General features: G+C 49.5%; 1 protein-coding gene across 1 annotated transcript in view; it reads left to right on the top strand.

The window, feature by feature from the left end:
- Positions 1-23,119, top strand: part of PITPNM3 (PITPNM family member 3) — an 84,959-nt gene that overhangs the window by 19,338 nt on the left and 42,502 nt on the right. The window contains exon 3 of the mRNA XM_025362595.1: positions 14,735-14,782. Within this exon, the coding sequence (XP_025218380.1) occupies positions 14,735-14,782 (48 nt within the window). The remainder of the gene's footprint in view (positions 1-14,734; positions 14,783-23,119) is intronic.

Below are 23,119 nucleotides of genomic sequence, written 5' to 3'. Positions count from 1 at the left end.
TTCCAGAAATACCCCTCATCAAGTTGAAAGCAATTAACTTCTGAAAGTTGTGACTTCTTTCTCATTCCCCTCATTGTTCCTTTGTACTTTGTGTTTTTCCCCTTCCCTCCATCCTTCTCTTTCTCTCTCTCTCTCTCTCTCATTCTTAGTAAGTTTTGCCAAAGGCTTACCTATTTCAAAGGTCTTTTCAAAGAAATAGCTCTTACTTTTATTAATCAGTTCTATTGTCTACCGTTTTCTCTAGTTTTGTAAATTAACATTGCTTTTATTTCATTAATTTTTTTCTCCAGATTTGTGTGATTTGTGCTTTTCTAATTCTAGAGATAGGAGCATTTTAATCCTGTTTTTAAAATGACACACGCACAGTTCCCTTCCAAGAGAGAGGGTCCTAGCAAGGTTACTTTTTTTTTTTTTTTTTTGCTTTTTTACCCATTACTTTTTTTTGGTAAAATTTACAAGAGTAAGCTTTTTCGGGGGGATAATCTTTTCCTTAAAAGGGGACCCCAAAATTGTATAACCTTCAGTCCCCAGAAAAGCTGCATCCAGCCATATTGGCCACATTCCACAGGGTTAGGATAAGTCGCCCTCTCACTGTCCGTCATGTCTACAGAGTTCAAAACCTCCATGTTTCTCCTCTTTACACAAAGAACTGTTGAGAGCCGTGTACAAGAATCCTGACAAATAGATTTTTTTTCTTGTTAATTAGCAATTTTATTCCACTATGATCAGACCATGTGACCCCAAAGTGATATCTTTTTGAAATTCTTTCTTGTCTAAACCACGGTCTTGCGTGTGTGTGTGTGAACATTCCTTATGAGTTAAAAAATAGATACATTATCTACACCATATATGTTGGGTTACAAATTCTCTGTAAAATTTAAGCTATTATCAATACAGTTTTCTCCTTCCCTTTTTCCTGTTTTTTATTGACACAATCAAATTTCTTATATATCTCCTTTTTCTGCAGTTCTAGAAACGTACAGTTTTAACACACATTTGAAAACTGGTATTTTTGGCCAGGCGCAGTGGCTCATGCCGGTAATCCCAATACTTTGGGAGGTCGAGGTGGGAGGATCGCTTGAGCCCAGGAGTTTGGGACCAGCCTGGGTAAGATAGTGACCCCCGCCTCTGCAAAGAATTAAACAATTAGCTGGGGGTGGTGGCATGCGCCTGTGTTCCTAGCTCTTCTGGAGGCTGAGGTGAGAGGGTCGCTTGAACCCAGGAGGTTGAGGCTGCAGTGAGCCATGCTTGCTCTACTGCAACACAGCCTGGGTGATAGAATGAGCCCCTGTCTCGGAAAAGAAAACAAAAATTAAAAATAAAAACTGTCATTTTCTACCAGAGTTTGGATTAAGTCAGTAGCTCTATCTATCCTATCCCCTGAACAGGGAAGGACGTTGGTACCTTTCTTCTTCCTTCTCTTCCTAACTCCCCAGCTCCCATGGCCCCTGTCCGTTTGGTTTCATGTTGTCAATTCTTATTTCAACTTAATGATAAGTTTTGCTGTTTTACTTTTGGGGAGGGTTTTGTTTTCTCATCATGGCGGCTTTGGCAGTGACAACTCCTCCCCCACCACCTCCTCCTTCTCCTTCTTTTTGGGTTAAGTATTTTGAGCTATGATTTATATTCAGTAAAATTCGCCCTTTATAGCATGTAGCTCTCACTGCTACTTCCTCAATTCCCTGACCTCCTCTTGGATTTACTTTCTTTTTTCACCAGCATGTCTCTGCTAGTAATTCTTTCAGGTAGGAACTGTGGATAGCAGTTTTCTAGGTCCTTGCATTGCTAAACGTGTCTTTATTTGGCTTGCTCATTTGAATGCAAGCTTATCTGCCTCCATAATCACATTCCCAACTATCTCCGCAGCTATTCCTCCATGGCCTTCTTGAATTTAGTGATGTTGCTGAGAAGTTTGAGATCAATTTGATTCTCATTCCTTTGTGAGTAATACAGTTTTTACTCTTCCTGAAGATTTAAGTTTTTAAAATTGTTTTCTTTCCTGCTTTTTAAATAGAGACAGGGTTTCACCATGTTGCCCAGGCTGGTCTCGAACTCCTGGCCTCAAGTGATCAGCCCACCTCAGCCTCCCAAAGTGCTGGGATTACTGGCGTTCGCCACCATGCCCAGCCTTTAGGTTTTTAAGTCTTTATTCCTTGTATTCTGAAATTTCAAGCCATGTTTCTGAGTAGGTGTTTGTTGTGGGGGTGTTTGTTGGTCATGTCGCACCTGGTTGTACGCTTTCCCTACTGTGAAGCCTTCTTTTCATTGTTTCTTTAAGTATCTCTTTCTCTGTTTTATCCTTCCAGAGACTTTTCTAACCACATGTCACCTTGTTCTTCTTATTCATATTTCTTGGTCCTTGGTGCATTCTGAGAATAGGCCTTGGCTCTAACCAACAACTCACCCATTTTCTCTTCATCAGTCTCCATTCTGCAGGTCAGCTCTTCTGTATTGCATTTCGTTTTTAGAGATTGGGTCTCATTCTCCTGCCTCAGCCTTCCGAGTAGTTGGGACCACAGGCTTGCACTACCACACCTGCCTAATTTTTTGTAGAGATAGGCTCTCGCTGTGTTGTCCTGGTTGGTCTTGCTCAAGCGATCCTCCCGCCTCAGCCTCTCAAAGTGCTAGGATTACAGGCGTATGTCACTGTGCCAGGCCTGGGGTTTGTTTGTTTATTTTTAAAAATCATCTTTTCATTTTCATGTGCTCTGATTGATTCTTTTGACTAGCAATCTGATCTTAATTCATGGAAGCATGGGCTGATGCTACATTTTTAAAAGTCTCGGTCTGCATGTTTTAGAACATTTCGGAGTTTTCTGGTCGGTTAGAGATGGGTGGGAATAACTGCACACTTACGACTGGATTAGTCAGCCAAAGATCATAGGTGAGATTCTAACACAGAGCAGGAGACATCTTCATTCGAAGGATCTAAGGAGGCACACCGCTGCCATTACCACGATTCAAGTGAAGCAGGTCTTGCCAAAATCTTCTTTAAAAATTGAGATATAAATCCCATACCATAAAACCCACCTTTTTGTAAAATGTACAATTCAGCGGTTTTAGTATATTCATGAAGGGATGCAACCATCACCATTATCTAGCTCAATAATATTTTTTCTTTTCTTTCTTTTTGTTTTTATGAGATGGAGTCTCGCTCTGTTGCTCAGGCTGGAGTGCAGTGGCACGACCTCGGCTCACTGCAACCTCTGCCAGCCGGATTCAAGCGATTCTCCGTCCTCAGCCTCCCAAGTAGCTGGGATTACAGGTGCCCGCCATCAGGTCTGGCTAATTTTTGTTATTTTTTTAGTAGAGACGGGGTTTCATTATGTTGGCCAGGCTGGTCTTGAACTCCTGACCTCAAGTGATCTGCCCACCTTGGTCTCACAAAGTGCTGGGATTACAGGCGTGAGACACCGTGCCCGACCCAAGAACATTTTCATTTCTGAAAAAAGAAGCCCCATACCCATTAGTGGTCACTCACCATTCCCCTTCCCCCAGCCCTTGGTATTTCATATAAATGGAATCAAACAATATGTAGCGTTTTGTGTGTGACTACTTTCCCTTAGCGTAATGTTTTTGAGATTCATCCATGTTGTAGCATCATGAGTCAGTGCTTCATTGCATTTTATGGCTGAGTATGACTCCATTGTATGGATAAGCCATGTCTCATTTATCCCAGTTGATGGACATGTGAGTTGTTTCTACTTTTTGGCTATTACGAATAATGCTGCTGTAAGTATTCATATGCAAGTTTTTGTGTGGATATGTTTTCGATTATCTTGCTGATATACATAGGAGTGGAATTGCCATATCATATGGCAATTCTGTTTAACTTTTTGAAGAACTGCCAAATTCGTTTCCAAAGTAGCTGCCCCACTTTACATTTCCACCAGTAATGTAAAAAGGTTCCAATTTCTCTGCATCCTTGCCAACCCTTGATACTGGCTGCCTTTTTGGATATGGCCATCCTAGTAGGTGTGAAGTGATGTCTCATTGTGGTTTTGATCTTCATTTCTCTAATGACTAATGATGTTGAGTATCTTTTCATGTGCTTATTCATCGTTTGTTTATCTCCTTTGGGGAAATGTCTGCTGAAATCTTTTGCCAATTTAAAATTTGGGTTATTTGTCTTTTTATTGTTGAGTTGTAAGGGTTCTTTAATGAATTCTGGACACCAGACCCTTTTCAGATATGCTTTCTCCCATTTTGTGGGTTATCTTTATACTTTTTTTTTTGATAATGTCTTTTGGAGTATAAAATCTTAAAATTTTGATGAAGTTCAGTTTATCTATTTTTTCTTTTATTGTCTGTGCTTTTGGTGCCATATCTAAGAAACCATTGCCCAATCCAAGGTCATGAAGATTTACCCCCATGTTTTCTTTGTAAAGTTTTATAGTTTTAACTCTTATATTTAGGTCTTTGATCCACTTTGGATTAATTTTTGTGTATGGTGTGAGGTAGGAGTTCTTTTGAGCATGATTAACTAGTTTTCCCAGCACCATTTATTGAAAAGACTATCTCTCATCCATTGAATTGTTTAGGCAGGTTTGTCAAAAGTTAATTGATCATAGACATATGGGTTTATTTCTGGACTCTGAGTGCTATTCCACTCATGTGTATATGTTAGTATGCCACACAGTCTTGATTACTGTACACCTGCGGTAAGTTTGAAATCAGGAAGTGGGGGTCCACTAGCTTTGTTCTTCTTTTGCAAGATTATTTAGCTATTCTGTGTTTCTTGCACTTCCATATGAATTTTAGGTCAATTTCTGCAAAAATGCCAGTGGGGATTTTGATAGGGATTGTGTTGACTCTGTAGATCAATTTGAGGAGTATTGTCATCTTAACAATATCAGTTCCAATCCATGAACATGAGAAGTCTTTACATTTATGTAAGTCTTCTTTAATTTCTTTCAATGATGTTTTAAAGTTTTCAGTGTACAAGTCTTGCACTTGTTTTGTTAAATTTATTCCTAAGTATTTTAGTCTTTTTGATGCTAATGTAACTGGAATTGTTTTCTTAATTTCATTTTCAGACCGTTTATTGCAAGTGTATGGAAATATAATTGAGTTTTGTATATTGATCCTCTATCTTGCAACCTTGCTGAACTCATTTATTAGTTTTATTTTGGAGGGGATTCTTTAGTATTTTCTATGCATAGGATTACATCATCTTTGAATAGGTAGTTGAACTTTTCCCTTTCCAATCTGGATAGCTTTTATTTCCTTTTCTTATCTAATTTCCCTAACTAGAGTCTCCAACATAATATTGAACAGAAGTAATGACAGCAGACATCTTGTTTTATTCCTGATCTTAGGGGGAAGGTTTTCAGTCTTTTACCGTTAAATATGATGTTAACTATGAATCTTTTGTTGTTGTCCTTCATCTAGTTGATGAAGTTCCCTCCTATTTCTAGTTTGTTGAATGTATTTTTTACCATAAAAAGGTGTTGGATTTTGCTGGATTTTCTTTTTTTTTTTTTTTTTTTGCAGACATGTATTGAGATGCTTATATGGTTTTTGTCTTTTAGTCTGTCAACATGGTATGTTACATTGATTGATTTTCAAATCCTGAATAACTTTGCATTCCTGTGATAAATTCCGCTCAGTCCTTGAGAAATCTTGTTATCTCACTATTCTTTTACACTTGGGGTTTATATATCTCTTCCAGGATAATGTATACTAACAATCTATGAGCTGTTATTTAAGGAATGATTTACAATCTAGGTTCTTCTTGTTCTTAAGACAACCTTAGTGTCAGCAAGGCCACGTTCTTGTTGACAGGAAGGAAGCAGTCACTGCCTGGGTATCCCTGATCAATTTCTCTGCCTCTAGCTTTCCAGAGAGCTATTTTTTCCTACCATTCACCCCCTGACTCTGGTTTATGACCTTGTATCTAGGTACATGCTTCTCAAAGAGTGGCCCCTGGACCAACAGCATTAACATCTCTTGGCAACTGGTTGGAAATGTGACTTTGGGGGTCACATTTCTAGACCCCTAGACCTACTGAATCAGTCAAATTCTAGGAACAGGGCTCAGAATCCACATTTTAACTAGTCCTGTGATTTTGATGCATACTAAAATTTGAGAGCCACTAATGACTGTGACACTAAGTGGGTTTAAGGACTCCACAGGTCCAATTCCCTCTTCCCTTCAGTCACTGAGTTGGATATCTTCCTTCCACGTTGTTGGTTTTTATCTAATATTTAGTAATATTTGTGCATAAGCCAGTTTGTGTTTGCAGTTCCCTGTCAGCCCATCTCTGAGTGATAGGAATATATGTGTTTAATGAAACCTGCTGTCGTCGAATTATTGGGGAAGGTAGAAAATGTCGCTGGTGTGAGTTGAACCAGTTGCTTCTGCTTTATTCCTCTTGGGTATTTTCAGCTTTCCATGGTGTCCTGTCCTTCAAACAGTCATCCTTTCTCACACTTGGGGACAGATGCTTTGCTTGGCATAAGCAGGGGTTGGGGGAGGACCAAGACACCTGGCTCCTCTACTATGGAAGCCCAGATGATCGATCACAAGAGGTTTCTTTGCTTCTGTATATTTCACCCATGAGCCTGCTGTTCCTTCTGTGCTGCCTCCATCACTGGCCACAGATCTTGCTTTTTTGAGATGGAGTCTTGCTCTGTTGCCCAGGCTGGAGTGCAGTGGTGTGATAATTCCTTGCAACCTCCGCCTCCTGGGTTCAAGTGATTCTCCTGCCTCCCATGGCTAATTTTTTAAATATTTTTATTAGAGACAGTGTTTCACTATGTTGGCCAGGCTGGTCTCAAACTCCTGACCTCATGATCCACCCACCTCGGCCTAAGTGCTGGGATTACAGGTGTGAGCCACCGCACCCCGCCAAGCCACAGCCCTTTCTTTGCAGGCTTGAGCTTATGGGTTTTCTTTCTCCTGGGCTAGCGTTATGGGCATTTGTCCTTTGCAGTCACACAGGGCTCCACACACTTGATTTTCTACTCTACTGTTGCCATCTTGAAATTTTTAATTAGGTTGAACAAAGGGACCCATATTGTCATTTTATACTGGACCCTGAAAATTATGTAACCAGTCCTGCCTCCTTCCTTAGATCTCTCTGCCTTTTAACTTTTGCGGATGCCACACAGTTTCTGGTCTGCTAAGGACACTTCTTATTTTACAGTGCTACTAAAGATTAATTCACATAAAAATGCTTGATGTCATTTTCTAGGGATCTGGAGGAGGAGAAAAAGACTAGATCATGTAGTCAGTTTACCATCTTTATCCAATCCTACCACGATGCTTCTAAAATAGAAATCCAGTCCTATCATTCTGCCACGAAATTGGCAAGTAGGTCTTTGTTGCCTGCAGTATGAAGTATAGATCCCCCAGCCTGGCACAGAAGGCCATCCACAATGTGGTTCCAGCCTTCCTTCTAACAATCATAAATTTCCAGAGTTAGTGAGTTTCCTATCACTACAGGAATCTAACAGCCCTGGAAGAGCTACCATGAGAGACATAAAGGGGCTGTCAAATTGTTGCTGAACCCAATAATTCCAAGGTTATCTCTGATTCTGATATTCATGGCTTCCTGGCCATCCCTCCCCTCCTCTTCTATCTCCTACTGTATCCTAGTCAAATGGCCGGGGGGCTGCTTGCAGAGAGATCCCTGAACTCACGTGGAGCTCGTCAGCTTCCTGCCTTTGCCCCAGCTCTTCCCCTGACTTCATCTCTAGCTCCCACAATCCCAGGCACTGCCTCTGGGAAGCCTCCTTGATACTCCAGCCTCTCCCAGACCACTGTCCTCATGCCTAGCAGAGCTGAGTTGATCTCTTATCTGTAGCACGGACCATTCTGCTGACAGCTGTGCTTTTCTGGTTGTGTCCCTTTCCTCCCTGTCTGAGCCCCAAGCGGTGAGGGGCTCATTGTGCACTCATACGTTCCCTCCCTCACTTATGCATGCAGTGCACAGGAATGGACACTTACTCTGTGTCAGACCCTGTGCTGGTCACCGCAGGGGACACACAGATGACTCAGAAGTAGACTCAGAATTGACTGGCTCCCAGACGGGGGTGGGTCAGTGACAGTCCAGTGAGCTAATTGCTCTAACAAGATGGGGAACAAGGCACAGAGGGCTCAAAGAGGAGGTAGCGCTGGAGCTGCTGCATAAGGAACTAAGGAGGCTTTGCTGGGGTTGGGACAGACCATTGAGGGCAGAGGGAGCTGCAGGGACAAAGGTGCAGAGGGAGGTGAGGGAAGCAGGGAGAGTTGGAGAATTTGTCCTGACTGAGGTTGGACAAACTATGAGGTTGTCATTCCTTAAATGACAGCTCATAGATTGTTAGTATAAATTGTCCTGGAAGAGATATAAAAACCCCAAGCATAAAAGAACAGTGAAATACAAGATCTGTCAAGGACTAAGTGGAATTTAGCCCAGGTATGCAAAGTTATTATGTGAAAATCAATCGATGCAACATAACATATTGATGAAATAAAAGACATGGAAAAGATGTAGAATAAAAGGTATGGGAAGCAGGGAGATTTAGGGGAGTTTGTCCTGACTGAGGTTGGGGTGTGAAGCATTGGGCTGGGGGTGAGGTGTGGAGCTAGGGGATGGTAAAAAGGGGTGGGAGGTCTTGGAGAAGAGACAGGGGTGGAAAAGCTGGAAATGAAGACCTCGAATGCCAGGCTGAGGAGTTGGGGGCCTTCTTGGGAGTGTCCCTGTGGATCGACTGAATGGTTTAAGCAGGGGGGAGCGAAGAGCCACTTTTTGGAAAGATTATTCCAGAAGCCAATGTGGAGGAGAACAGGAGGGGCCAGGGAATGAGTGTAAGGGCTTATGCTGGGCCAGGTGAGGGGTAATGAGCGTGAGTCTCAACCTGCAGCTCACGGGAGGCTCCATGCTGGGAGTGGTCTGAGCAGGGAGGAGCGTGCAGGTCTTCCCTCCTCAGCCAGCCTTCATGAGCAAAGTCACCAGTCTGGCCCGGAGCCTGGCCAGGGCTCCCAGTGCTGAGTAAGGGGAGAGCCCAGGGCAAATTGTGGCTTTAGCGGCTCCTGTCCCTGCTCCACAGGGGCTGTCCCTGACACTTTCTGGTTTATCAGGAGGAGAATTCCCAGTTCTTTATTCTCCAAGGCCCCATCTGTCTGAACCACTCCCCCCGCAGCCACCAACTCTCCAGTTTGATGCAGGAAGGCTCTCCTGTTTCAGAAGTTTGCCGAAAGGGCTTCTGTTCTTGGCCACACATTTTGCTTCTCTTGCTCTTGGGGAACTCACGATTTGTTGGAAGGGAATTGGAAGAAGAGATATAAAATTACTCAGGAAACCATTCGCGGGACTTGGGAGTCTCTTCTCAGAAGAGATGATGTGGCTCAGCCTTCCAGGGCTGTGTGAGTTCAAGACAGGCAAGATTCCTGGGGCCCAGAGCTTGGGGTGCGCGACAAAACCCCGGCCTTCCCGGCCCGTAGCCCTCTCCACGTAGCCCATCCTGTCTGCGGGAGTTTCTGGCAGCTCCTCCGCTGGAAACAAGCTCCAGCAGAGGCAAAGCTGTCGGGCCCATGAGCCCTGCAAAGCTCCAGGCTAAGTGGGGTCTCATTTAGGCGGCAGCTGAGCCAGCTGCACAGTTGGTTAATCACCCTCGTCCTGGGAGCCTGCTAAATCAGGAAGCCAGGTTCAAGCCGGCTCCTCCCTCGCTGGCGGTTTCCAGGGAAGATGGAGCCGGCTTGGACTGGGTAGGCAAGGCCGGCTTCCTGCTGTCCGGGCCCCACACTTACCTCGTCAAACAGCAGGGCTTGTTCCGGACCCCGTCGGTGTCTTCACCAGCCCTGGGATCCCCAGGATGCCTGGCTCAGGCTGCGCTGCAGGAAAGATGAAGCCCAAAGCAAACATCAGCCAGTCCCCAAGCCTCTGGACGCATCCTCTCTGCGCCCCTTGTAAATGTCCCCTTCTCTGCTCCCCACCTCCCCACCCCTCAGCCCCTGACTGTGGCAGCCTTCCCCTGTCCCATGCCTTCCTCCTCTAGGAAGCACTACCCAGGCTGCCTGAGCCGCCCTGGGAAGCCCCTGCTCTAGGAAGCCCCCCACCAATAGAGGGCACGGTGAAATTGTGGGAATAGCCCTTGCCAGTATTGGGGTGTCCGAGGGACCAGATCCCAACGTTGGGGAAGTGATTTTATCTTGCTGAGGCTCAGCAGCCTTACTGCACAGGCGTGGAATCCAACGATTTTGTGTGCGGGAAAGTACTAGGCAAGCCAGAAAGCACCTGCGTGTCCAGGCATAGCCTTCACGGCGGGCTTTGAGGAGACCCAGAGCTTGGCCCCGACCTCCTTTCTGACATTTTCCCTCTTCTTACCCACGTGCAGCCTGTGCACTGGCGATTCTAGGACACTCACCTCATGGCCTCTTCTCACCTGGGTCCTTGAGCTTCTTCCGGCCTCTGAACTCTGCATTCCCAGCAACCCCAGCTGCATCCTCAGTATCCCCAGCAACCCCAACTCTCATCCTTGCCCACCTCCCCAGCTTGCCCACCTCCCCACCTCTGGACATCCTGCCCAGGCTAAAGTCATATTTCCACCCTGGTAATGAAAGTATTGGATGGTCTGGAGAACTCGTAAATTGTTTCTGTGAGTACCAGCTCCGGGCCTGGCGTGAGAATGTGGAGGTAATGACTCAGGCCTGGCCCCTCCCTGCGCTGGAGTCCTCCCCTCCTCCAGGGCCTGACACATAGTAGATGCCCGAGAAATGCCAGAAGCATCTGTGTAACAGTCAGGGCTCAGGGCCAGCGCTCCAGAGGGCTGCAGGTATTGGATTTGCTGTTCTGAAGTCTGAATAGTGTTATCTTCAAGTTTGTTTGTTTGTTTGTTTGAAACGGAGTCTTGCTCTGTTGCCCAGGCTGGAGTGCAGTCGCACTATCTCGGCTCACTGCTACCTCTGCCTCCTGGGTTCAAGTGATTCTCCTGCCTCAGCCTCCCGAGTAGCTGAGATTACAGGCGTGCGCCACCACACTCAGCTAATTTTTGTATTTTTAGTAGAGACAGGGTTTCACCATGTTGGCTAGGCTGGTATCAAACTCCTGACCTCAGGTGATCCGCCCACCTTGGCCTCCCAAAGTGCTAGGATTACAGTCGTGAACCACCGTGCCTGGCCAAGTTTGTGTTTTGTAAGTGAAGTCTAATGGGACAGTGCATACGTGCGGGGGTACTTGGTGGGCAATTCTCACATGGTTCTGCCTCCTGCTGCCTTGAAGCCTCCTGGGATCTTGGCCTCCGACTCTTCTGACCTCTGGCTTCTCAGCCCCACCCCCACCCAGCTTTCTTTTCCCTACCCCTGCCCATAAACAGCCGCTGGCCTCCCTGCATGCCAGAGCCTGGGTGTAGGCAGGGCTGAGGTTAGGTGCTCATACTCCACCATGTCTTGGGGCGAGGCAGCTATCCCCACCCTGGGCTGGCAGTGCCATAGAGCATTCCAAGGGTGATTCAGAGGGGAATAAACCTCTCACTCACCTAGTGCATTTCAGCGTGGAGGTTGCAAGACTCTTGTCTACCCTGGATGGGGCCAGGAGGCCTGTGGGAGGGGCACATACTTGGCTCAACTTTCCAACTGTCACTCACAGCATGGTTTGTTGGCCCAGTGGCTGGCAGGAGGGGGATCCTGGGTGCTGGTGGGGCCTGTGTGTGTATGCCAAGCTAAGGAGCGAGGGCCCTGGGGCCTGGGAGGGCCTGCACTCATCCCTCGAGTATCCCTGGGCATGAGAAAATAATAGTAGCAAATAGAAAACACTGACTGGGCACAGTGGCTCACGCCTGTAATCCCAGCCCTTTGGGAGGCTGGAGTGGGCGGATCACCAGGTCAAGAGACTGAGACCATCTTGGCCAACATGGTGAAACCCCATCTCTACTAAAAATACAAAAATTAGCTGGGCGTGGTGGTGAGTGTCTGTTGTCCCAGCTACTCAGGAGGCTGAGGCAGGAGAATCGCTTGAACCAGGAGGCGGAGGTTGCAGTGAGCCGAGATGGCGCCACTGCACTCCAGCCTGGTGACAGAGCGAGACTGCGTCAAAAAAAAAAAAAAAAGAGAGAGAGAGAAAGAGAGAAAGAAAGAAAACACCATAATAGGTTTTAGAGCATCCTCAGGGAAAAGGAAAAATGTTATATTTTAGTACCTTTAGCAACATTTTTTTTTCTGTTTGAAAAAGGGACCTTGCATTTCCTTTTTGCATGGGGCCTCCCTCATTCTGCAGCTGCCTTTAGGTGGAGTGTGATAGAAAAAGCAGAAGGTTTGGATTTGGAAGAGTCTGCAAGCCCCTTCACCTCTTCAGGCCTTGGTTTTCTTATCTGTGAATGGTCTTCCTTCCCAGGGCCGCGCTCTCTCACACCCCCGCTTTGCCTTGAACTTGGCATTCCATAAACGTGATCTTGCTGGCTGGTTTGGAACGCCAAGCCCTTTCCTCTACTGTCAGAACTGAAATCTCTGCTCTGGCACAGGCTTCCTTGGGGTCCTCAGTCAGAATGACTCTTTCCCTGTCCCTCTGTCTCCGCCGGTCTTGCCTGTCACTGCAGTCAGCGATGCGCTGCCCTGCACCGTGGTGTGCTTGCTCCTTCCTCACCCTGACTTCCTCATCTCTGCATCCCCCACGGCCCCTAGTAGGGGGCTCGGCCCATAGGAGGTGTTTTTTCGAATGCATGTCTCCATTTCTCTGCTAGGCCCCAGTTCTGCTGGGTGCTCAAAGCTGACTTTCTTTAGGGGCAGCAAAGTGTGATGGGCCTTAACTGGCGCTCAGACATGGTGCGGGCCTTCGCTCCCTGACCTGTGTATCGGCCACTGGGTCATTCCTTGTTCCCGTCCACATCTGTGCTGCTCTTGCACCTGGGAAACAGTCTGTTCCCATCCTGTTGTGCTGTGTGGGGACTGCTTTATGATGGCATCCAGGTCTCTGTTCTCTATCTGGGCCCTTCTTGGGCCTAGGTTTCGTCACGGCCCCTGGGTCTGGGGAGTGCTGTGAGCTGGCATCTAGCATTAACCATTGATTCTCTCTGTCTGGCTCCACCTGGGATCATGATGAAGACAAAAGGGACAAGGTCTTGAATCAATTGTTAGAGGTAAACAAGTAAAAAACCAAGAATCAGAATCATCCTCACTAATTGAACACCTGTTATGTGTCTGACTGTGTTCTGAAGGCTTTACACACACACATATATATATATATATATATTTTATTTGTCTTCTTTTTTGGAAACAGAGTCTCATTCTGTCACCCAGGCTGGAGTGCAGAGGCGTGATTTCGGCTCACTGCAACCTCCACCTCCTGAGTTCAAGTGATTCTCCTGCCTCAGCCTCCCGAGTAGCTTCGGGATTATAGACATGCGCCACCACGCCCGGCTAATTTTTGTATTTTAGTAGAGACAGGGTTCCACCATGTTGCCGGGCTGGTCTCAAACCCCTGACCTCTAGGTGATCTGCCCACCTCCGTCTCCCAAAGTGCTGGGATTACAGGCATGAACCACCGTGCCCAGCAGGCTTTACGTATATTAATCATTTAATATCCACAGTAACCCTCTGAGGCAAGTACCAGTACTATCCCCATTCTATAGATTGGAAGACTGAGGCATATACAGGTTGCGTAACTTGCCCAAGGGTGCATGGTTCGTAAGTGAAGAAGCTGGCATTTGAATCCAGGTATCCAGTCATAATTCAGTGTCACTCAAGGGCATTCAGGACTTGGAGATTCTTAGCGAGTACTGGATCCCTGCTATCTTGTAGGAATGAACCCAGAGAGGGAGAGTGCTGGACCCTATGAGACACAGTGGGCCAGAGGGAGCCTAAAACGGAGTCAGCCTCCAGATTCCAGCTGGACGCTCTTCCCACTGTTTACCCCTGCCTGCTTTCAAGAGGGCCCGGGGGCCATGATCCCAGGATTCAGGGGACATGGGCCATGAAGGCGGCCCTGGCAGGCAGAGGGCTGCAGAAACAGGGTGATGGATTCCGATGGACACACCTGGAGAAGTTTCATGTGAGAGGCAGGCACAGGGTCAGGAGAGGAGTCACCCACTGCAGGCCCTGGAGTGTGGGCTGCGGAGATGGAGTAGGTTCGTAGACTGGAGTTGCCCTTCAGTTCTGCAGGGGAGGAAATGAGGTAGCTTTGCATGGGGCAGGGTTCTCGAGTCCCTTGGGGAGACCAGGAGGTGACTTCACTTTGTGCCTTGGAACCCTTCCTCAGAGAACTGGGGCCCTAGAGGAAGCCACAGACACATTTTGGGAGGGGCCGCAGGCTTCTAGGGAAGCTTTGGTCATGGGCAGTGTGCAGTGTTTGGGAGTGGCCACAGAAGACATCTGGGGGGCAGTGGGATACGCAGATCTAGAGCTAAGGAGAGAGGCCTGGGCCAGAGGCAGAGCCCTGGCAGTGGTTTGTGGGCTTGGAGTTCAGTGTGGACCCTCAGAGGAGACAGTGAGTATAGAGAGGCAGGCGGCTCCTGGGAAGCCGCTGCTTTGTAGAGGAGGGAGGAGAGGAGGGGCTGGAGGACAAGACAGAGGTGGAAAGGCCTGAGGAGGCAGAGGAGCCAGGCTGTGCTCTCCCCAGAAATGGCATCAGGTGTGGCATGAAGGGCCAAGGGCTAGGTCAGGGCATGGCAGAGCAGGGCATAAAGTGGTGGGAGATACCTCTGCCCATCCCAAGCTGTCAAGTGAGGGCCAGAGGCAGCTCCAAGCAGCCTCCCTGGGAAACAGTGCCTGGCAACAGTGACAAGGATCTGCTCACGTTTCTTTTCTTTTTCTGCAGGAGAAGGGACCGCGCCGTGCACATCCAGCATCCTCCAGGAGAAGCAGCGTGAGTCAAGCCTGACCCCGTGGGGTCATTACTTCCCCTTGGATGGGTCCAAGCTCGTTGAGCCTGGGTCCCCTGTCATCCATTCAGAGCCGGGTAGGGTGGCAGGATCCCTACCATCTTGCCTGCAGGCAGGACCAGAGGGCCTGAGGTCACTCAGCCTGAGTTTGGGCCACTCTCTAACCCATGAACTGAGCCCCTCGGGTTCCTGAGTTCCTGTCGCTGGGCAGCTCAGGCCAGCTCATATCTCCCTTTCTGGGGAATCCACAGGGCCAGAGGAAGGGGTGGGAGGCTGGTGGGTTGGGAGCATGAGCTCAGCAGAGCAGATGAGATCATGGCATGAGGACAGAGAGGAGGATGGGAATGGGGAACATGGCCCCTGTGTCCATCACCTTTGGGTGACACAACTTCCAGGAACCTCGGATGGTGTCATGGTGACTGACATGACTGAGTGAGGTTCAGAGACACCTCATTCCTGGATGTGCCCGGAGTGATGATCCTCAGTATTGCTCCGTGAAGAGGCCACCACTCTGCAGAGCCCGTGGCCCTGTGGCTGAGTCCCTGTCCCCTGTGTTATACAGGCGTCTCCAGGTTTCCTTCCCCCTGTGTTTTCCCAGAGAGATGAGCACAGCATTGGACCCAGGAAAGACTTGGTCGAGACGTGGCCATTTGCTGACATAGTGACCTCAGGACGTCTTCCTTGGACATTCTGGGAGGACTCAGTGGCCAATGTCTGGGCCAAATGTCTTTGCTGTTGGCATTATTGACTTCCACATGCGGCTGGGTCAGGAGAAGAGTCCATGTGTGTTTGGGGTGGCGTTGTACTCAGAACTTTCCTGACTTCTCTCTCCTGCTCCTTTGATCTATAGTTGCAGCTTTGGAGGGGCTCAGTCCACTCTGCCCACCACTTCCTCGGGCTCAGGCCTGCGGCCGCTCTGCAAACTCTTCCATCCTTCAGTTGCTGTCCTGAGGTGGAGGCGCCTATGACACCAGCCTTCCTATGGCCTGGAACCCAGCCTTGAGCGGGTACACAGGCATCCCCTGCCAGAGAAACTTTCTCTTACTGTTTTTGAGACAGAGTCTTGCTCTGCTTAGGCTGGAGTGCAGTGGCATGATCTCGGCTCACCACAGCCTCTGCCTCCTAGGTTCAAGCGATTATCCTGCCTCAGCCTCTTGAGTAGCTGGGATTATAGGCGCCCGCCACCATGGCCAGCTAATTTTTGTATTTTTAGTAGAGACGGGGTTTTGCCATGTTGGCCAGGCTGGTCTTGAACTCCTGACCTCAGGTGATCTGTCTGCCTCAGCCTCCCAAAGTGCTGGGATTACAGACATGAGCCATTGCACCTTACCTGGAGAATCTTTTTCTGCTTCAAACAATCAATGGCAATTTCATAGACAAAGCCCTTCAGGGGCTGGTAGGTGTGAATATCTTTGTCAGGGGCACCCCAAAGCCCAGGCCATAAGGGCATCAGGCCATGGAAAGGACAGGGCAGAGAGATGGCAGTTCTCTTTCCCGAGCCCTTGTAGGGGTGTAAGGAACTGAGCTCAGCACAAGGGAACTGTGTTAAAATGTACCTGCGGGGCCGGGCGCGGTGGCTCACGCCTGTAATCCCAGCACTTTGGGAGGCCGAGGCGGGCGGATCACAAGGTCAGGAGATCGAGACCATGGTGAAACCCCGTCTCTACTAAAAATAGAAAAAATTAGCCGGGCACAGTGGCGGGCGCCTGTAGTCCCAGCTACTCGGGAGGCTGAGGCAGGAGAATGGCGTGAACCCGGGAGGCGGAGCTTGCAGTGAGCCGAGATTGCGCCACTGCACTCCAGCCTGGGCGACAGAGCAAGACTCCGTCTCAAAAAAAAAAAAAAAAAAAAAACAAACAAACAAACAAAATGTACCTGCGGGTCTTTAATGTATAGAGGTGAAAAAGATGTTCAGCACAGGTTTTGAGAGATGGGGCCATGCCACGCCGCGCAAGGCCATGGGGGAAGCACTGGGTTTGGTCAGGAGACAGAAGGGCCAGGAAGCCCACTCAAGGCTGGGTTCCAGGCCATAGAAAGGCTGATGTCATAGGCGCCTCCACCTCAGAACAGCAACTGAGGTATGGAAGAGCTTGCAGAGTGGCTGCAGGCCTGAGCCTGGGGAGGTGGTGGGCAGGGTGGACTGAGCCTCCCAAAGTTGCAAGGCCCAGAGCCCTTGTTGGGTTTTCTGCTGGAAGGACAGGGCAGAGCAGGAGAACTACCTAGGGCTGGCTGATTTGCATGTCGAGGGCTCTGGGCTCTGGGCTCTAGGGCTGGTGTCCCGTTGTCTGGTAGCTGGCCCTGGGTTGATTTAGGGCCAGGGAAGTATTGGTTTGGCGGGTGAGAGTTAGACAGAGAAGGTGGTTGGGGATATGGGTTTGGGACTGGTCCGTTTGCCTATGAAAGGCGCCCTCAAAGGGAGTGGTTATTACCTCTAGGAATTAGCCAGCCCTGGGAGGGGCAGTCTCTTCCTGGCCAGCAAGGCCCCTGAGATGCCAAAACATTGTAAAATAACAAGCATGCTGAACACAGGGGTGTCACCACATTCCCCAGGAATGCAGGAGAGGAAAGGAACCCATCATCTCGCCTTCTGAGCACCTGGCCAGAGGAGACAGCGGCAGCCCCGAAGCACAAGCAGCCGCCCGACGCGGGGCTTGTCTCCGGGATGCCAAACCACAGCTCTGTTTTCCACAGACACAATTGAATTGACGAGATGTTTAGTGACCTCTGGACCTGACTGAAGAAAAATGTGTGTTTAAATAGTTAGAATTCTATTGCTGAAGGCTGTCATCAAATTCTGCTCCTTCAGAATGTTCTTCTCGGGCCGGGCGCGGTGGCTCACACCTGTAATCCCAACACTTTGGGAGGCTGAGGTGGGTGGATCACCTGAGGTCGGGAGATCGAGACCTGCCTGGCCAATATAGCGAAACCCCATCTCTACTAAAAATACAAAAGTTAGCCAAGTGTGATGGTGCATGCCCGAAATCCCAGCTACTGGGGAGGCTGAGGCAGGAAAATCGTTTGAACCCAGGAGGCGGAGGTTGCAGTGAGCCAGGATCGTGCCATTGAATTCCAGCCTGGGTGACACAGCAACACTGCATCTCAAAAAAAAAAAAAAAAAGTGTTCTTATTTAGCAAAGAATGACAGCGTGTGTGCAGATGCATTTGTGGAGCTCAAATGATACCTTGGAGGTCGTCTAGGTTGGGGATGCCCAAAAGAGCCTAAGATTTTCAGCAGAGAGAAAAACAATAATACTGAACTGTGTTTTTCTATCGCGTTGAGCGTATACCATTGAGAGGACTCCTTTTCACAGAATTCTACAATTACGTCCTGCCTAGTTTTGGCATTAAAATGCTTTTTCTTTTATGAAATGATGGTGATGATCGATGGTAAGGTGTTTGTTTATTTTTAAGGCAAAATTGGCAGAAGAAAAATCTGTGACCTGAATTAAACAAAGAAGAATCGCAATGGCTTGCATTTATAATGGTGCTTTTCCACGTAAAACGTACTTGCATGCAAATTATCTTCTTTAGTAGTTCCACTGGGTTTTTGAAAACTCACTAAAAACAAGTTGCGAGGTGGTGGAAGTTGCCCTGGCACCAGGAGTCAGAGCATCCTGGGACTAGTGTGATGGTGTCTGGGGTTGCAGGGTGGTAAGGCCTGGGTTTGACACTCAGCTTCTCTCATTTAGTAGCTGTGACATTTTGGATAAGTTACTTGATGTCTCTGAGCCTCAGTTTACTCAGTTGTGGAAAGATGAACATACTGTCATGCTGGGCGCAGTGGCTCATGCCTGTAATCCCAACACTTCGGGAGACCAAGGCGGGCGGATTGCCTGAGCTCAGGAGTTCGAGACCAGCCTGGGCAACATGGTGAAGCCCCATCTCTACTAAAATACAAAGAATTAGCCGGGCATGGTGGCGTGTGCCTTTAATCCCAGCTACTTGGGAGGCTGAGGCAGGAGAATCGCTTGAACCCAGGAGGTGGAAGTTGCAGTGAGCCGAGATTGTGCCACTGCACTCCAGCCTGGCAACAGAGCGAGACTGCGTCTCAAAAATAAAATAAAATAAAATAAAAATAAACAAAGAAAAGAAAAGATGGCCATACCATCTACTTCTTAGAGTTGCTGAGGGCACCAGAGATGATATCTGTGAGATACTAGGATCCGCGCAGGGTGGATAGAAAGTACTGATGGTTCTCACTTGTTACTGGACAGATGTGCCTTGGAAGCTGGAACACCTGGTGCCCATGTGATGATGAATCTTATCAAGTGGGGCTCATTCTTGCTGGCGCTCTGCTGGTCCTGCGGCTGCCTCAGTTGCCATTGTCGCAGCAGTGTTTCCCCAAGCGTTGGAGTCCCCAGAGAGGAGGACATGAGCCGGCCAGAGAGCATGGGGCCTCTTGGGTTGCGAGCGTGGGGAGGGAGGCTGCCATGGGCCTCTCGGGGCAGGCGCAGGTATAAGGTTGCAAGGGCTTGTCTGCAGTGGCTATGCAGGGAGGGATGTCCTGGACACTTTCTCCTTTGCGGCTGCCAGGCAGCCCCAGCCTTCACTGTGCAGTTGGACAGGCGGCCTGGCAGCCTGCTGTCACTGGCGCGAGTCTGCTATTTGAAACCAAACTAGAGGAAGCCAAGGGAGCCATTGTGTGTGGGGGCTCGGTGGGGGCGCAGAGAAGAGAGAGGGCCTTGGACTTGGGGGAGGAGACCTGAGTGACCTTCTGCCGAGTTGCTGTGCAGTCTCAGCTCCTGCCTGGGGCCTGTCTGTCTGTACATGGAGTCCCTCCTGGGTCTGACGTTCTCAGCGTCTTCTGTTGCCGCTTCTCTGTCCCCTGGCTTCCTCTGTCTGTGCCTCTTTGTGTTTCTGCATTGTTCGTGCTGCTCCATTAGTTAACACAGTGACCATTTCCAGGGTGCTTCCACCACACCTGCCATGGTGCTGGCTGTAGGGACTCAGAGATCTTACGTGTCTCCATCGAACCTCACTCCTTCTGTGCTCCCATCCAGTGTGCATGGCACCATCCTCCATGAGTCCAAGCCAGAAGCCTTCTAGACTTCTCTCTCTCTGTCACCATCCACTGTCAAATCAGCCGCTCCTAGTGTCATTCAACCTCCAGCAGTGCTATGAGACCCACCCACTCCGCTCTATCCCCATCCCTTCTCTAGTTGAGGCCCTATCTTCTCTCTCCTGGACTATTGCATCCTCCTGTGCACTGGCCTCCCTGCCTCCTTACCTGCCTGCCTCCCTGCCTCCCTGCTTCCCATCTCACCCACTCTGGTCCTCCCTTCAGAGTGTCAGAGAGACCTTTGGAGGAGGAAAGCCTGGTCCTCACAGCCCCTGCTTCCCCTCCTGTGGCTCCTCTCCAATGAAGCGTGAATCTTGCGCCCATACGACCTTACCTGCCCATTTTCTCCTCTTCCTGTCAGCTCTCCCCCTTCCCTTCCACCCCGACTCTGGGAGGAGCATGGACTCTCTAAGCACAGTTTTCTTGTGGGCTAATTGGGAAGCCTGAGCATCCCATCCATCTCTGTAGAGGAGACAGAGGCAGTTCCTCTGCATCAAATGGTGGGAAGGATCAGGGTCCCTCTGTACCCCTCACTGTTGGCCTCTGCCCTGTGGCCCCATTCATGGCAGCCGGGGTCGCTCATGCTGAATCCAGCAAGCCCAGCCCACCCCTCCTGCTGCCATATGCTGCCACCATAGAAGAGGCAGAGGGCAGGGCTGTTGTCTCAAAGGGGCAGTAACTCGCCTTCCTCTGTCCGCACCCCCATCCAGGAGTGTCTGGTGGGAGGAGGCGTGACATTCTCCCAGGAGACCTGCCGCTGCCTCACCCTCTCCATGCCTCTCCCTTCCAGTCTGAGCAGCTCCACGAGGTGCAGGGCTCTGCAGTGCACAGGGCGGGAAAAGTGCGAGTGGAGAGGAGGCTCCCTCTGTCCCACCCCCACGCAGGATGGGTTGGGGGGCAGATTCTACAGCAGGAAGACCTGTCCATTGTGGCCCTCGAAGTTGGACCCGGCCTGTGTGGATGACAACAGCCACCTGACACATGGGACCCAAAGCCATGCTGTTGCCTCATGGCTTTTCCAGGGCCAGTGCCTGGCGTTAGCTGCAGGGGTGGGGACAGCAGGCAGCTGTCCCACGTGCAGGCAGGGTCTTCCCACAGCCACGTCCACACATTAGAGCAGATGCTCTGTGGGGCTGTGAACTTCCTCTCATCGCCAGAAAAAAGACCTGACAATGGTCACCGAGTCCCAACTTTCCTCTCATTTGCAGAAAAAGACCTGGCAATGGTCACTGAGTCCCAACCTTCCTCTCGTCCCCAGAAAAGGAAGTAGCAGTGGTCACCAACTCCCAACCTTCCTCTCATCCCCAGAAAAGGACCTGGCAATGGTCACCGAGTCCCAACCTTCCTCTCATCCCCAGAAAAGGAACTGGCAATGGTTCACAGAGTCCCAACCTTCTTCTCATCCCCAGAAAAGGACGTGGCAATGGTCACCGCGTCCCAACCTTCTTCTCGTCCCCAGAAAAGGACCTGGCAATGGTCACCGAGTCCCAACCCTAGCCCCAGTCTGACCCTTTATCTTCATCCTCTGCTGAGCCTCTCTCCTGGCCACCACCTTAGCCCCAGTGTATCCCCAGCTGGGTCCTAACTCCAGCCCCTGGTCCTGGACTGAGCTTGGGTCCTCAGCTCAGACACAGAGAGATGTAGATGGCTCAGCTCACCTCTCCCCATCGTGGGCATGTGGTTTGATGTCACACCCCGCTGCCTAGGGTCAGTGACCAGAGGAACAGCTCTGAATGCCCTGACCAGCCACCAAAGAGCTTCCCTTCCCAGATACCCTCAGCCCCTGGCCTCCCCAGGAAGACTCCCCACCACAGACAAGGACGCGTGAAGCCCCTTGCCCATGACTGGCCTCTTCACTCCTCTGCCTGGTAACTGGTGTCTTTTCCTGGCCTGTGTGGGCAGCTTGCTGAGCACAGCTGCAGACAGGCTATATTTAGCCAGCTTTAATGAGCTCAGGGTGGCAGACGTCCGCCTTGGGAGCACTTTTCGTGCATGTGCGTGTATGTCTCTGCTTGGCATGGTTCCTTCTCATTGTGTGTGTGTGCGCGCCCTTGCACTTGTATGTGTGCATTAGCCTCTGCCAATGCATTGGTGCATTCACTTTCATGAGGATGTGCATTAGCCTCTATGCCAGTGCATTGGTGCATTCACTTTCATGAGGGTGAGTGTGCATCTCTGTGCGTATATGCAAGTCTATCTACGTAGCATCTGGGTTTTGCTGGGGCACGTGCAGCTTCCGACACTTATAGGGGTGCAAAATGGGAACAAATGATTAGTTCATTCACCCATTTGTTTAAAAAATATTTAATGAGCACTTTTGTATGCCAGCATCGTGATAGTCTTTGGGGATAAAATAGAGCAAAATCAAACCCAGTCCCAGCCCTTAAGGATCTCATCATCTGGGAGATGGAAGAGGGGAAGATAATAATCAAAAGTCATAAAATGAAAAGCATGAGGATTAACCTCAGGAAAGAGAGGACCGCGGTGCTTTTGCGGAGAGGACAGAAAGAGTGGAAGTCCTCCGGAAGGAAGGAACACTAAATTTCCTGTGGGAAGTATCTGGGCACGGGGCAGTGTAGAGAAGAGCCCAGGCCTGGGGAACATTTGCAGGGACCTGCGGTGAGAGGGAAAGGAGATGTGCGAAAACTGGCTGAGTTCAGAGAGGGAGGGGTGAGTGTGGGAGAGCGGAGCAGAAGGCAGGGGCTTGGTCAGGATATGGGAAGCCTGGAGAGGGGTGGTGTGGGAGGAGGTGATGGGATTTGCATAGAGTACTTAGGATCCAGCCCGTGATGCAGTCAGGGTTCTAGCAGGAAACAGAAGTCTCACACAAACCACAGGTGGAGGAGGGCTTAGCAGAGAGACTTTATTCACAGGTGAGTGAGGCTTCAAGGAAACCAAGAAGGCGTCAGCAGTACCCTGGGGCTGTTCCCACCCCTGAAAGAGAAGAGCCCAGAGAGGCTCCTGCATGAGCAGCAGCCTCCAGCCGAGATCACCTTACGATGACCCGATGACCCGGCATGGAGGGGGCTCCCTTGTCCCAGTTCTCCTACTGGTGCTTTCCATCGGCTACACCCAACCAGTAGCAAGAGGGCCTTGGCCTCAGGCTGAGTCAGGCAGAGATGGGGCACTGTGGCTCTGGAGGGGCAAAGGGAGACCTCACTGCACAGTCTACTTACTTCCACGTGGAAGAATCACCCTTTCTTTTGTTTTTCTGTAAACCACTTTGATTTGGACTGTGCATTCCCACGCAGCTGTGCCGGTG

The sequence above is a fragment of the Theropithecus gelada genome, chromosome 16 (assembly GCF_003255815.1).
Source record: "Theropithecus gelada isolate Dixy chromosome 16, Tgel_1.0, whole genome shotgun sequence".
NCBI lineage: Eukaryota > Metazoa > Chordata > Mammalia > Primates > Cercopithecidae > Theropithecus > Theropithecus gelada.
Note: the sequence above shows the minus strand (reverse complement) of the source record. Positions and strands in the feature narration are given on the sequence as shown.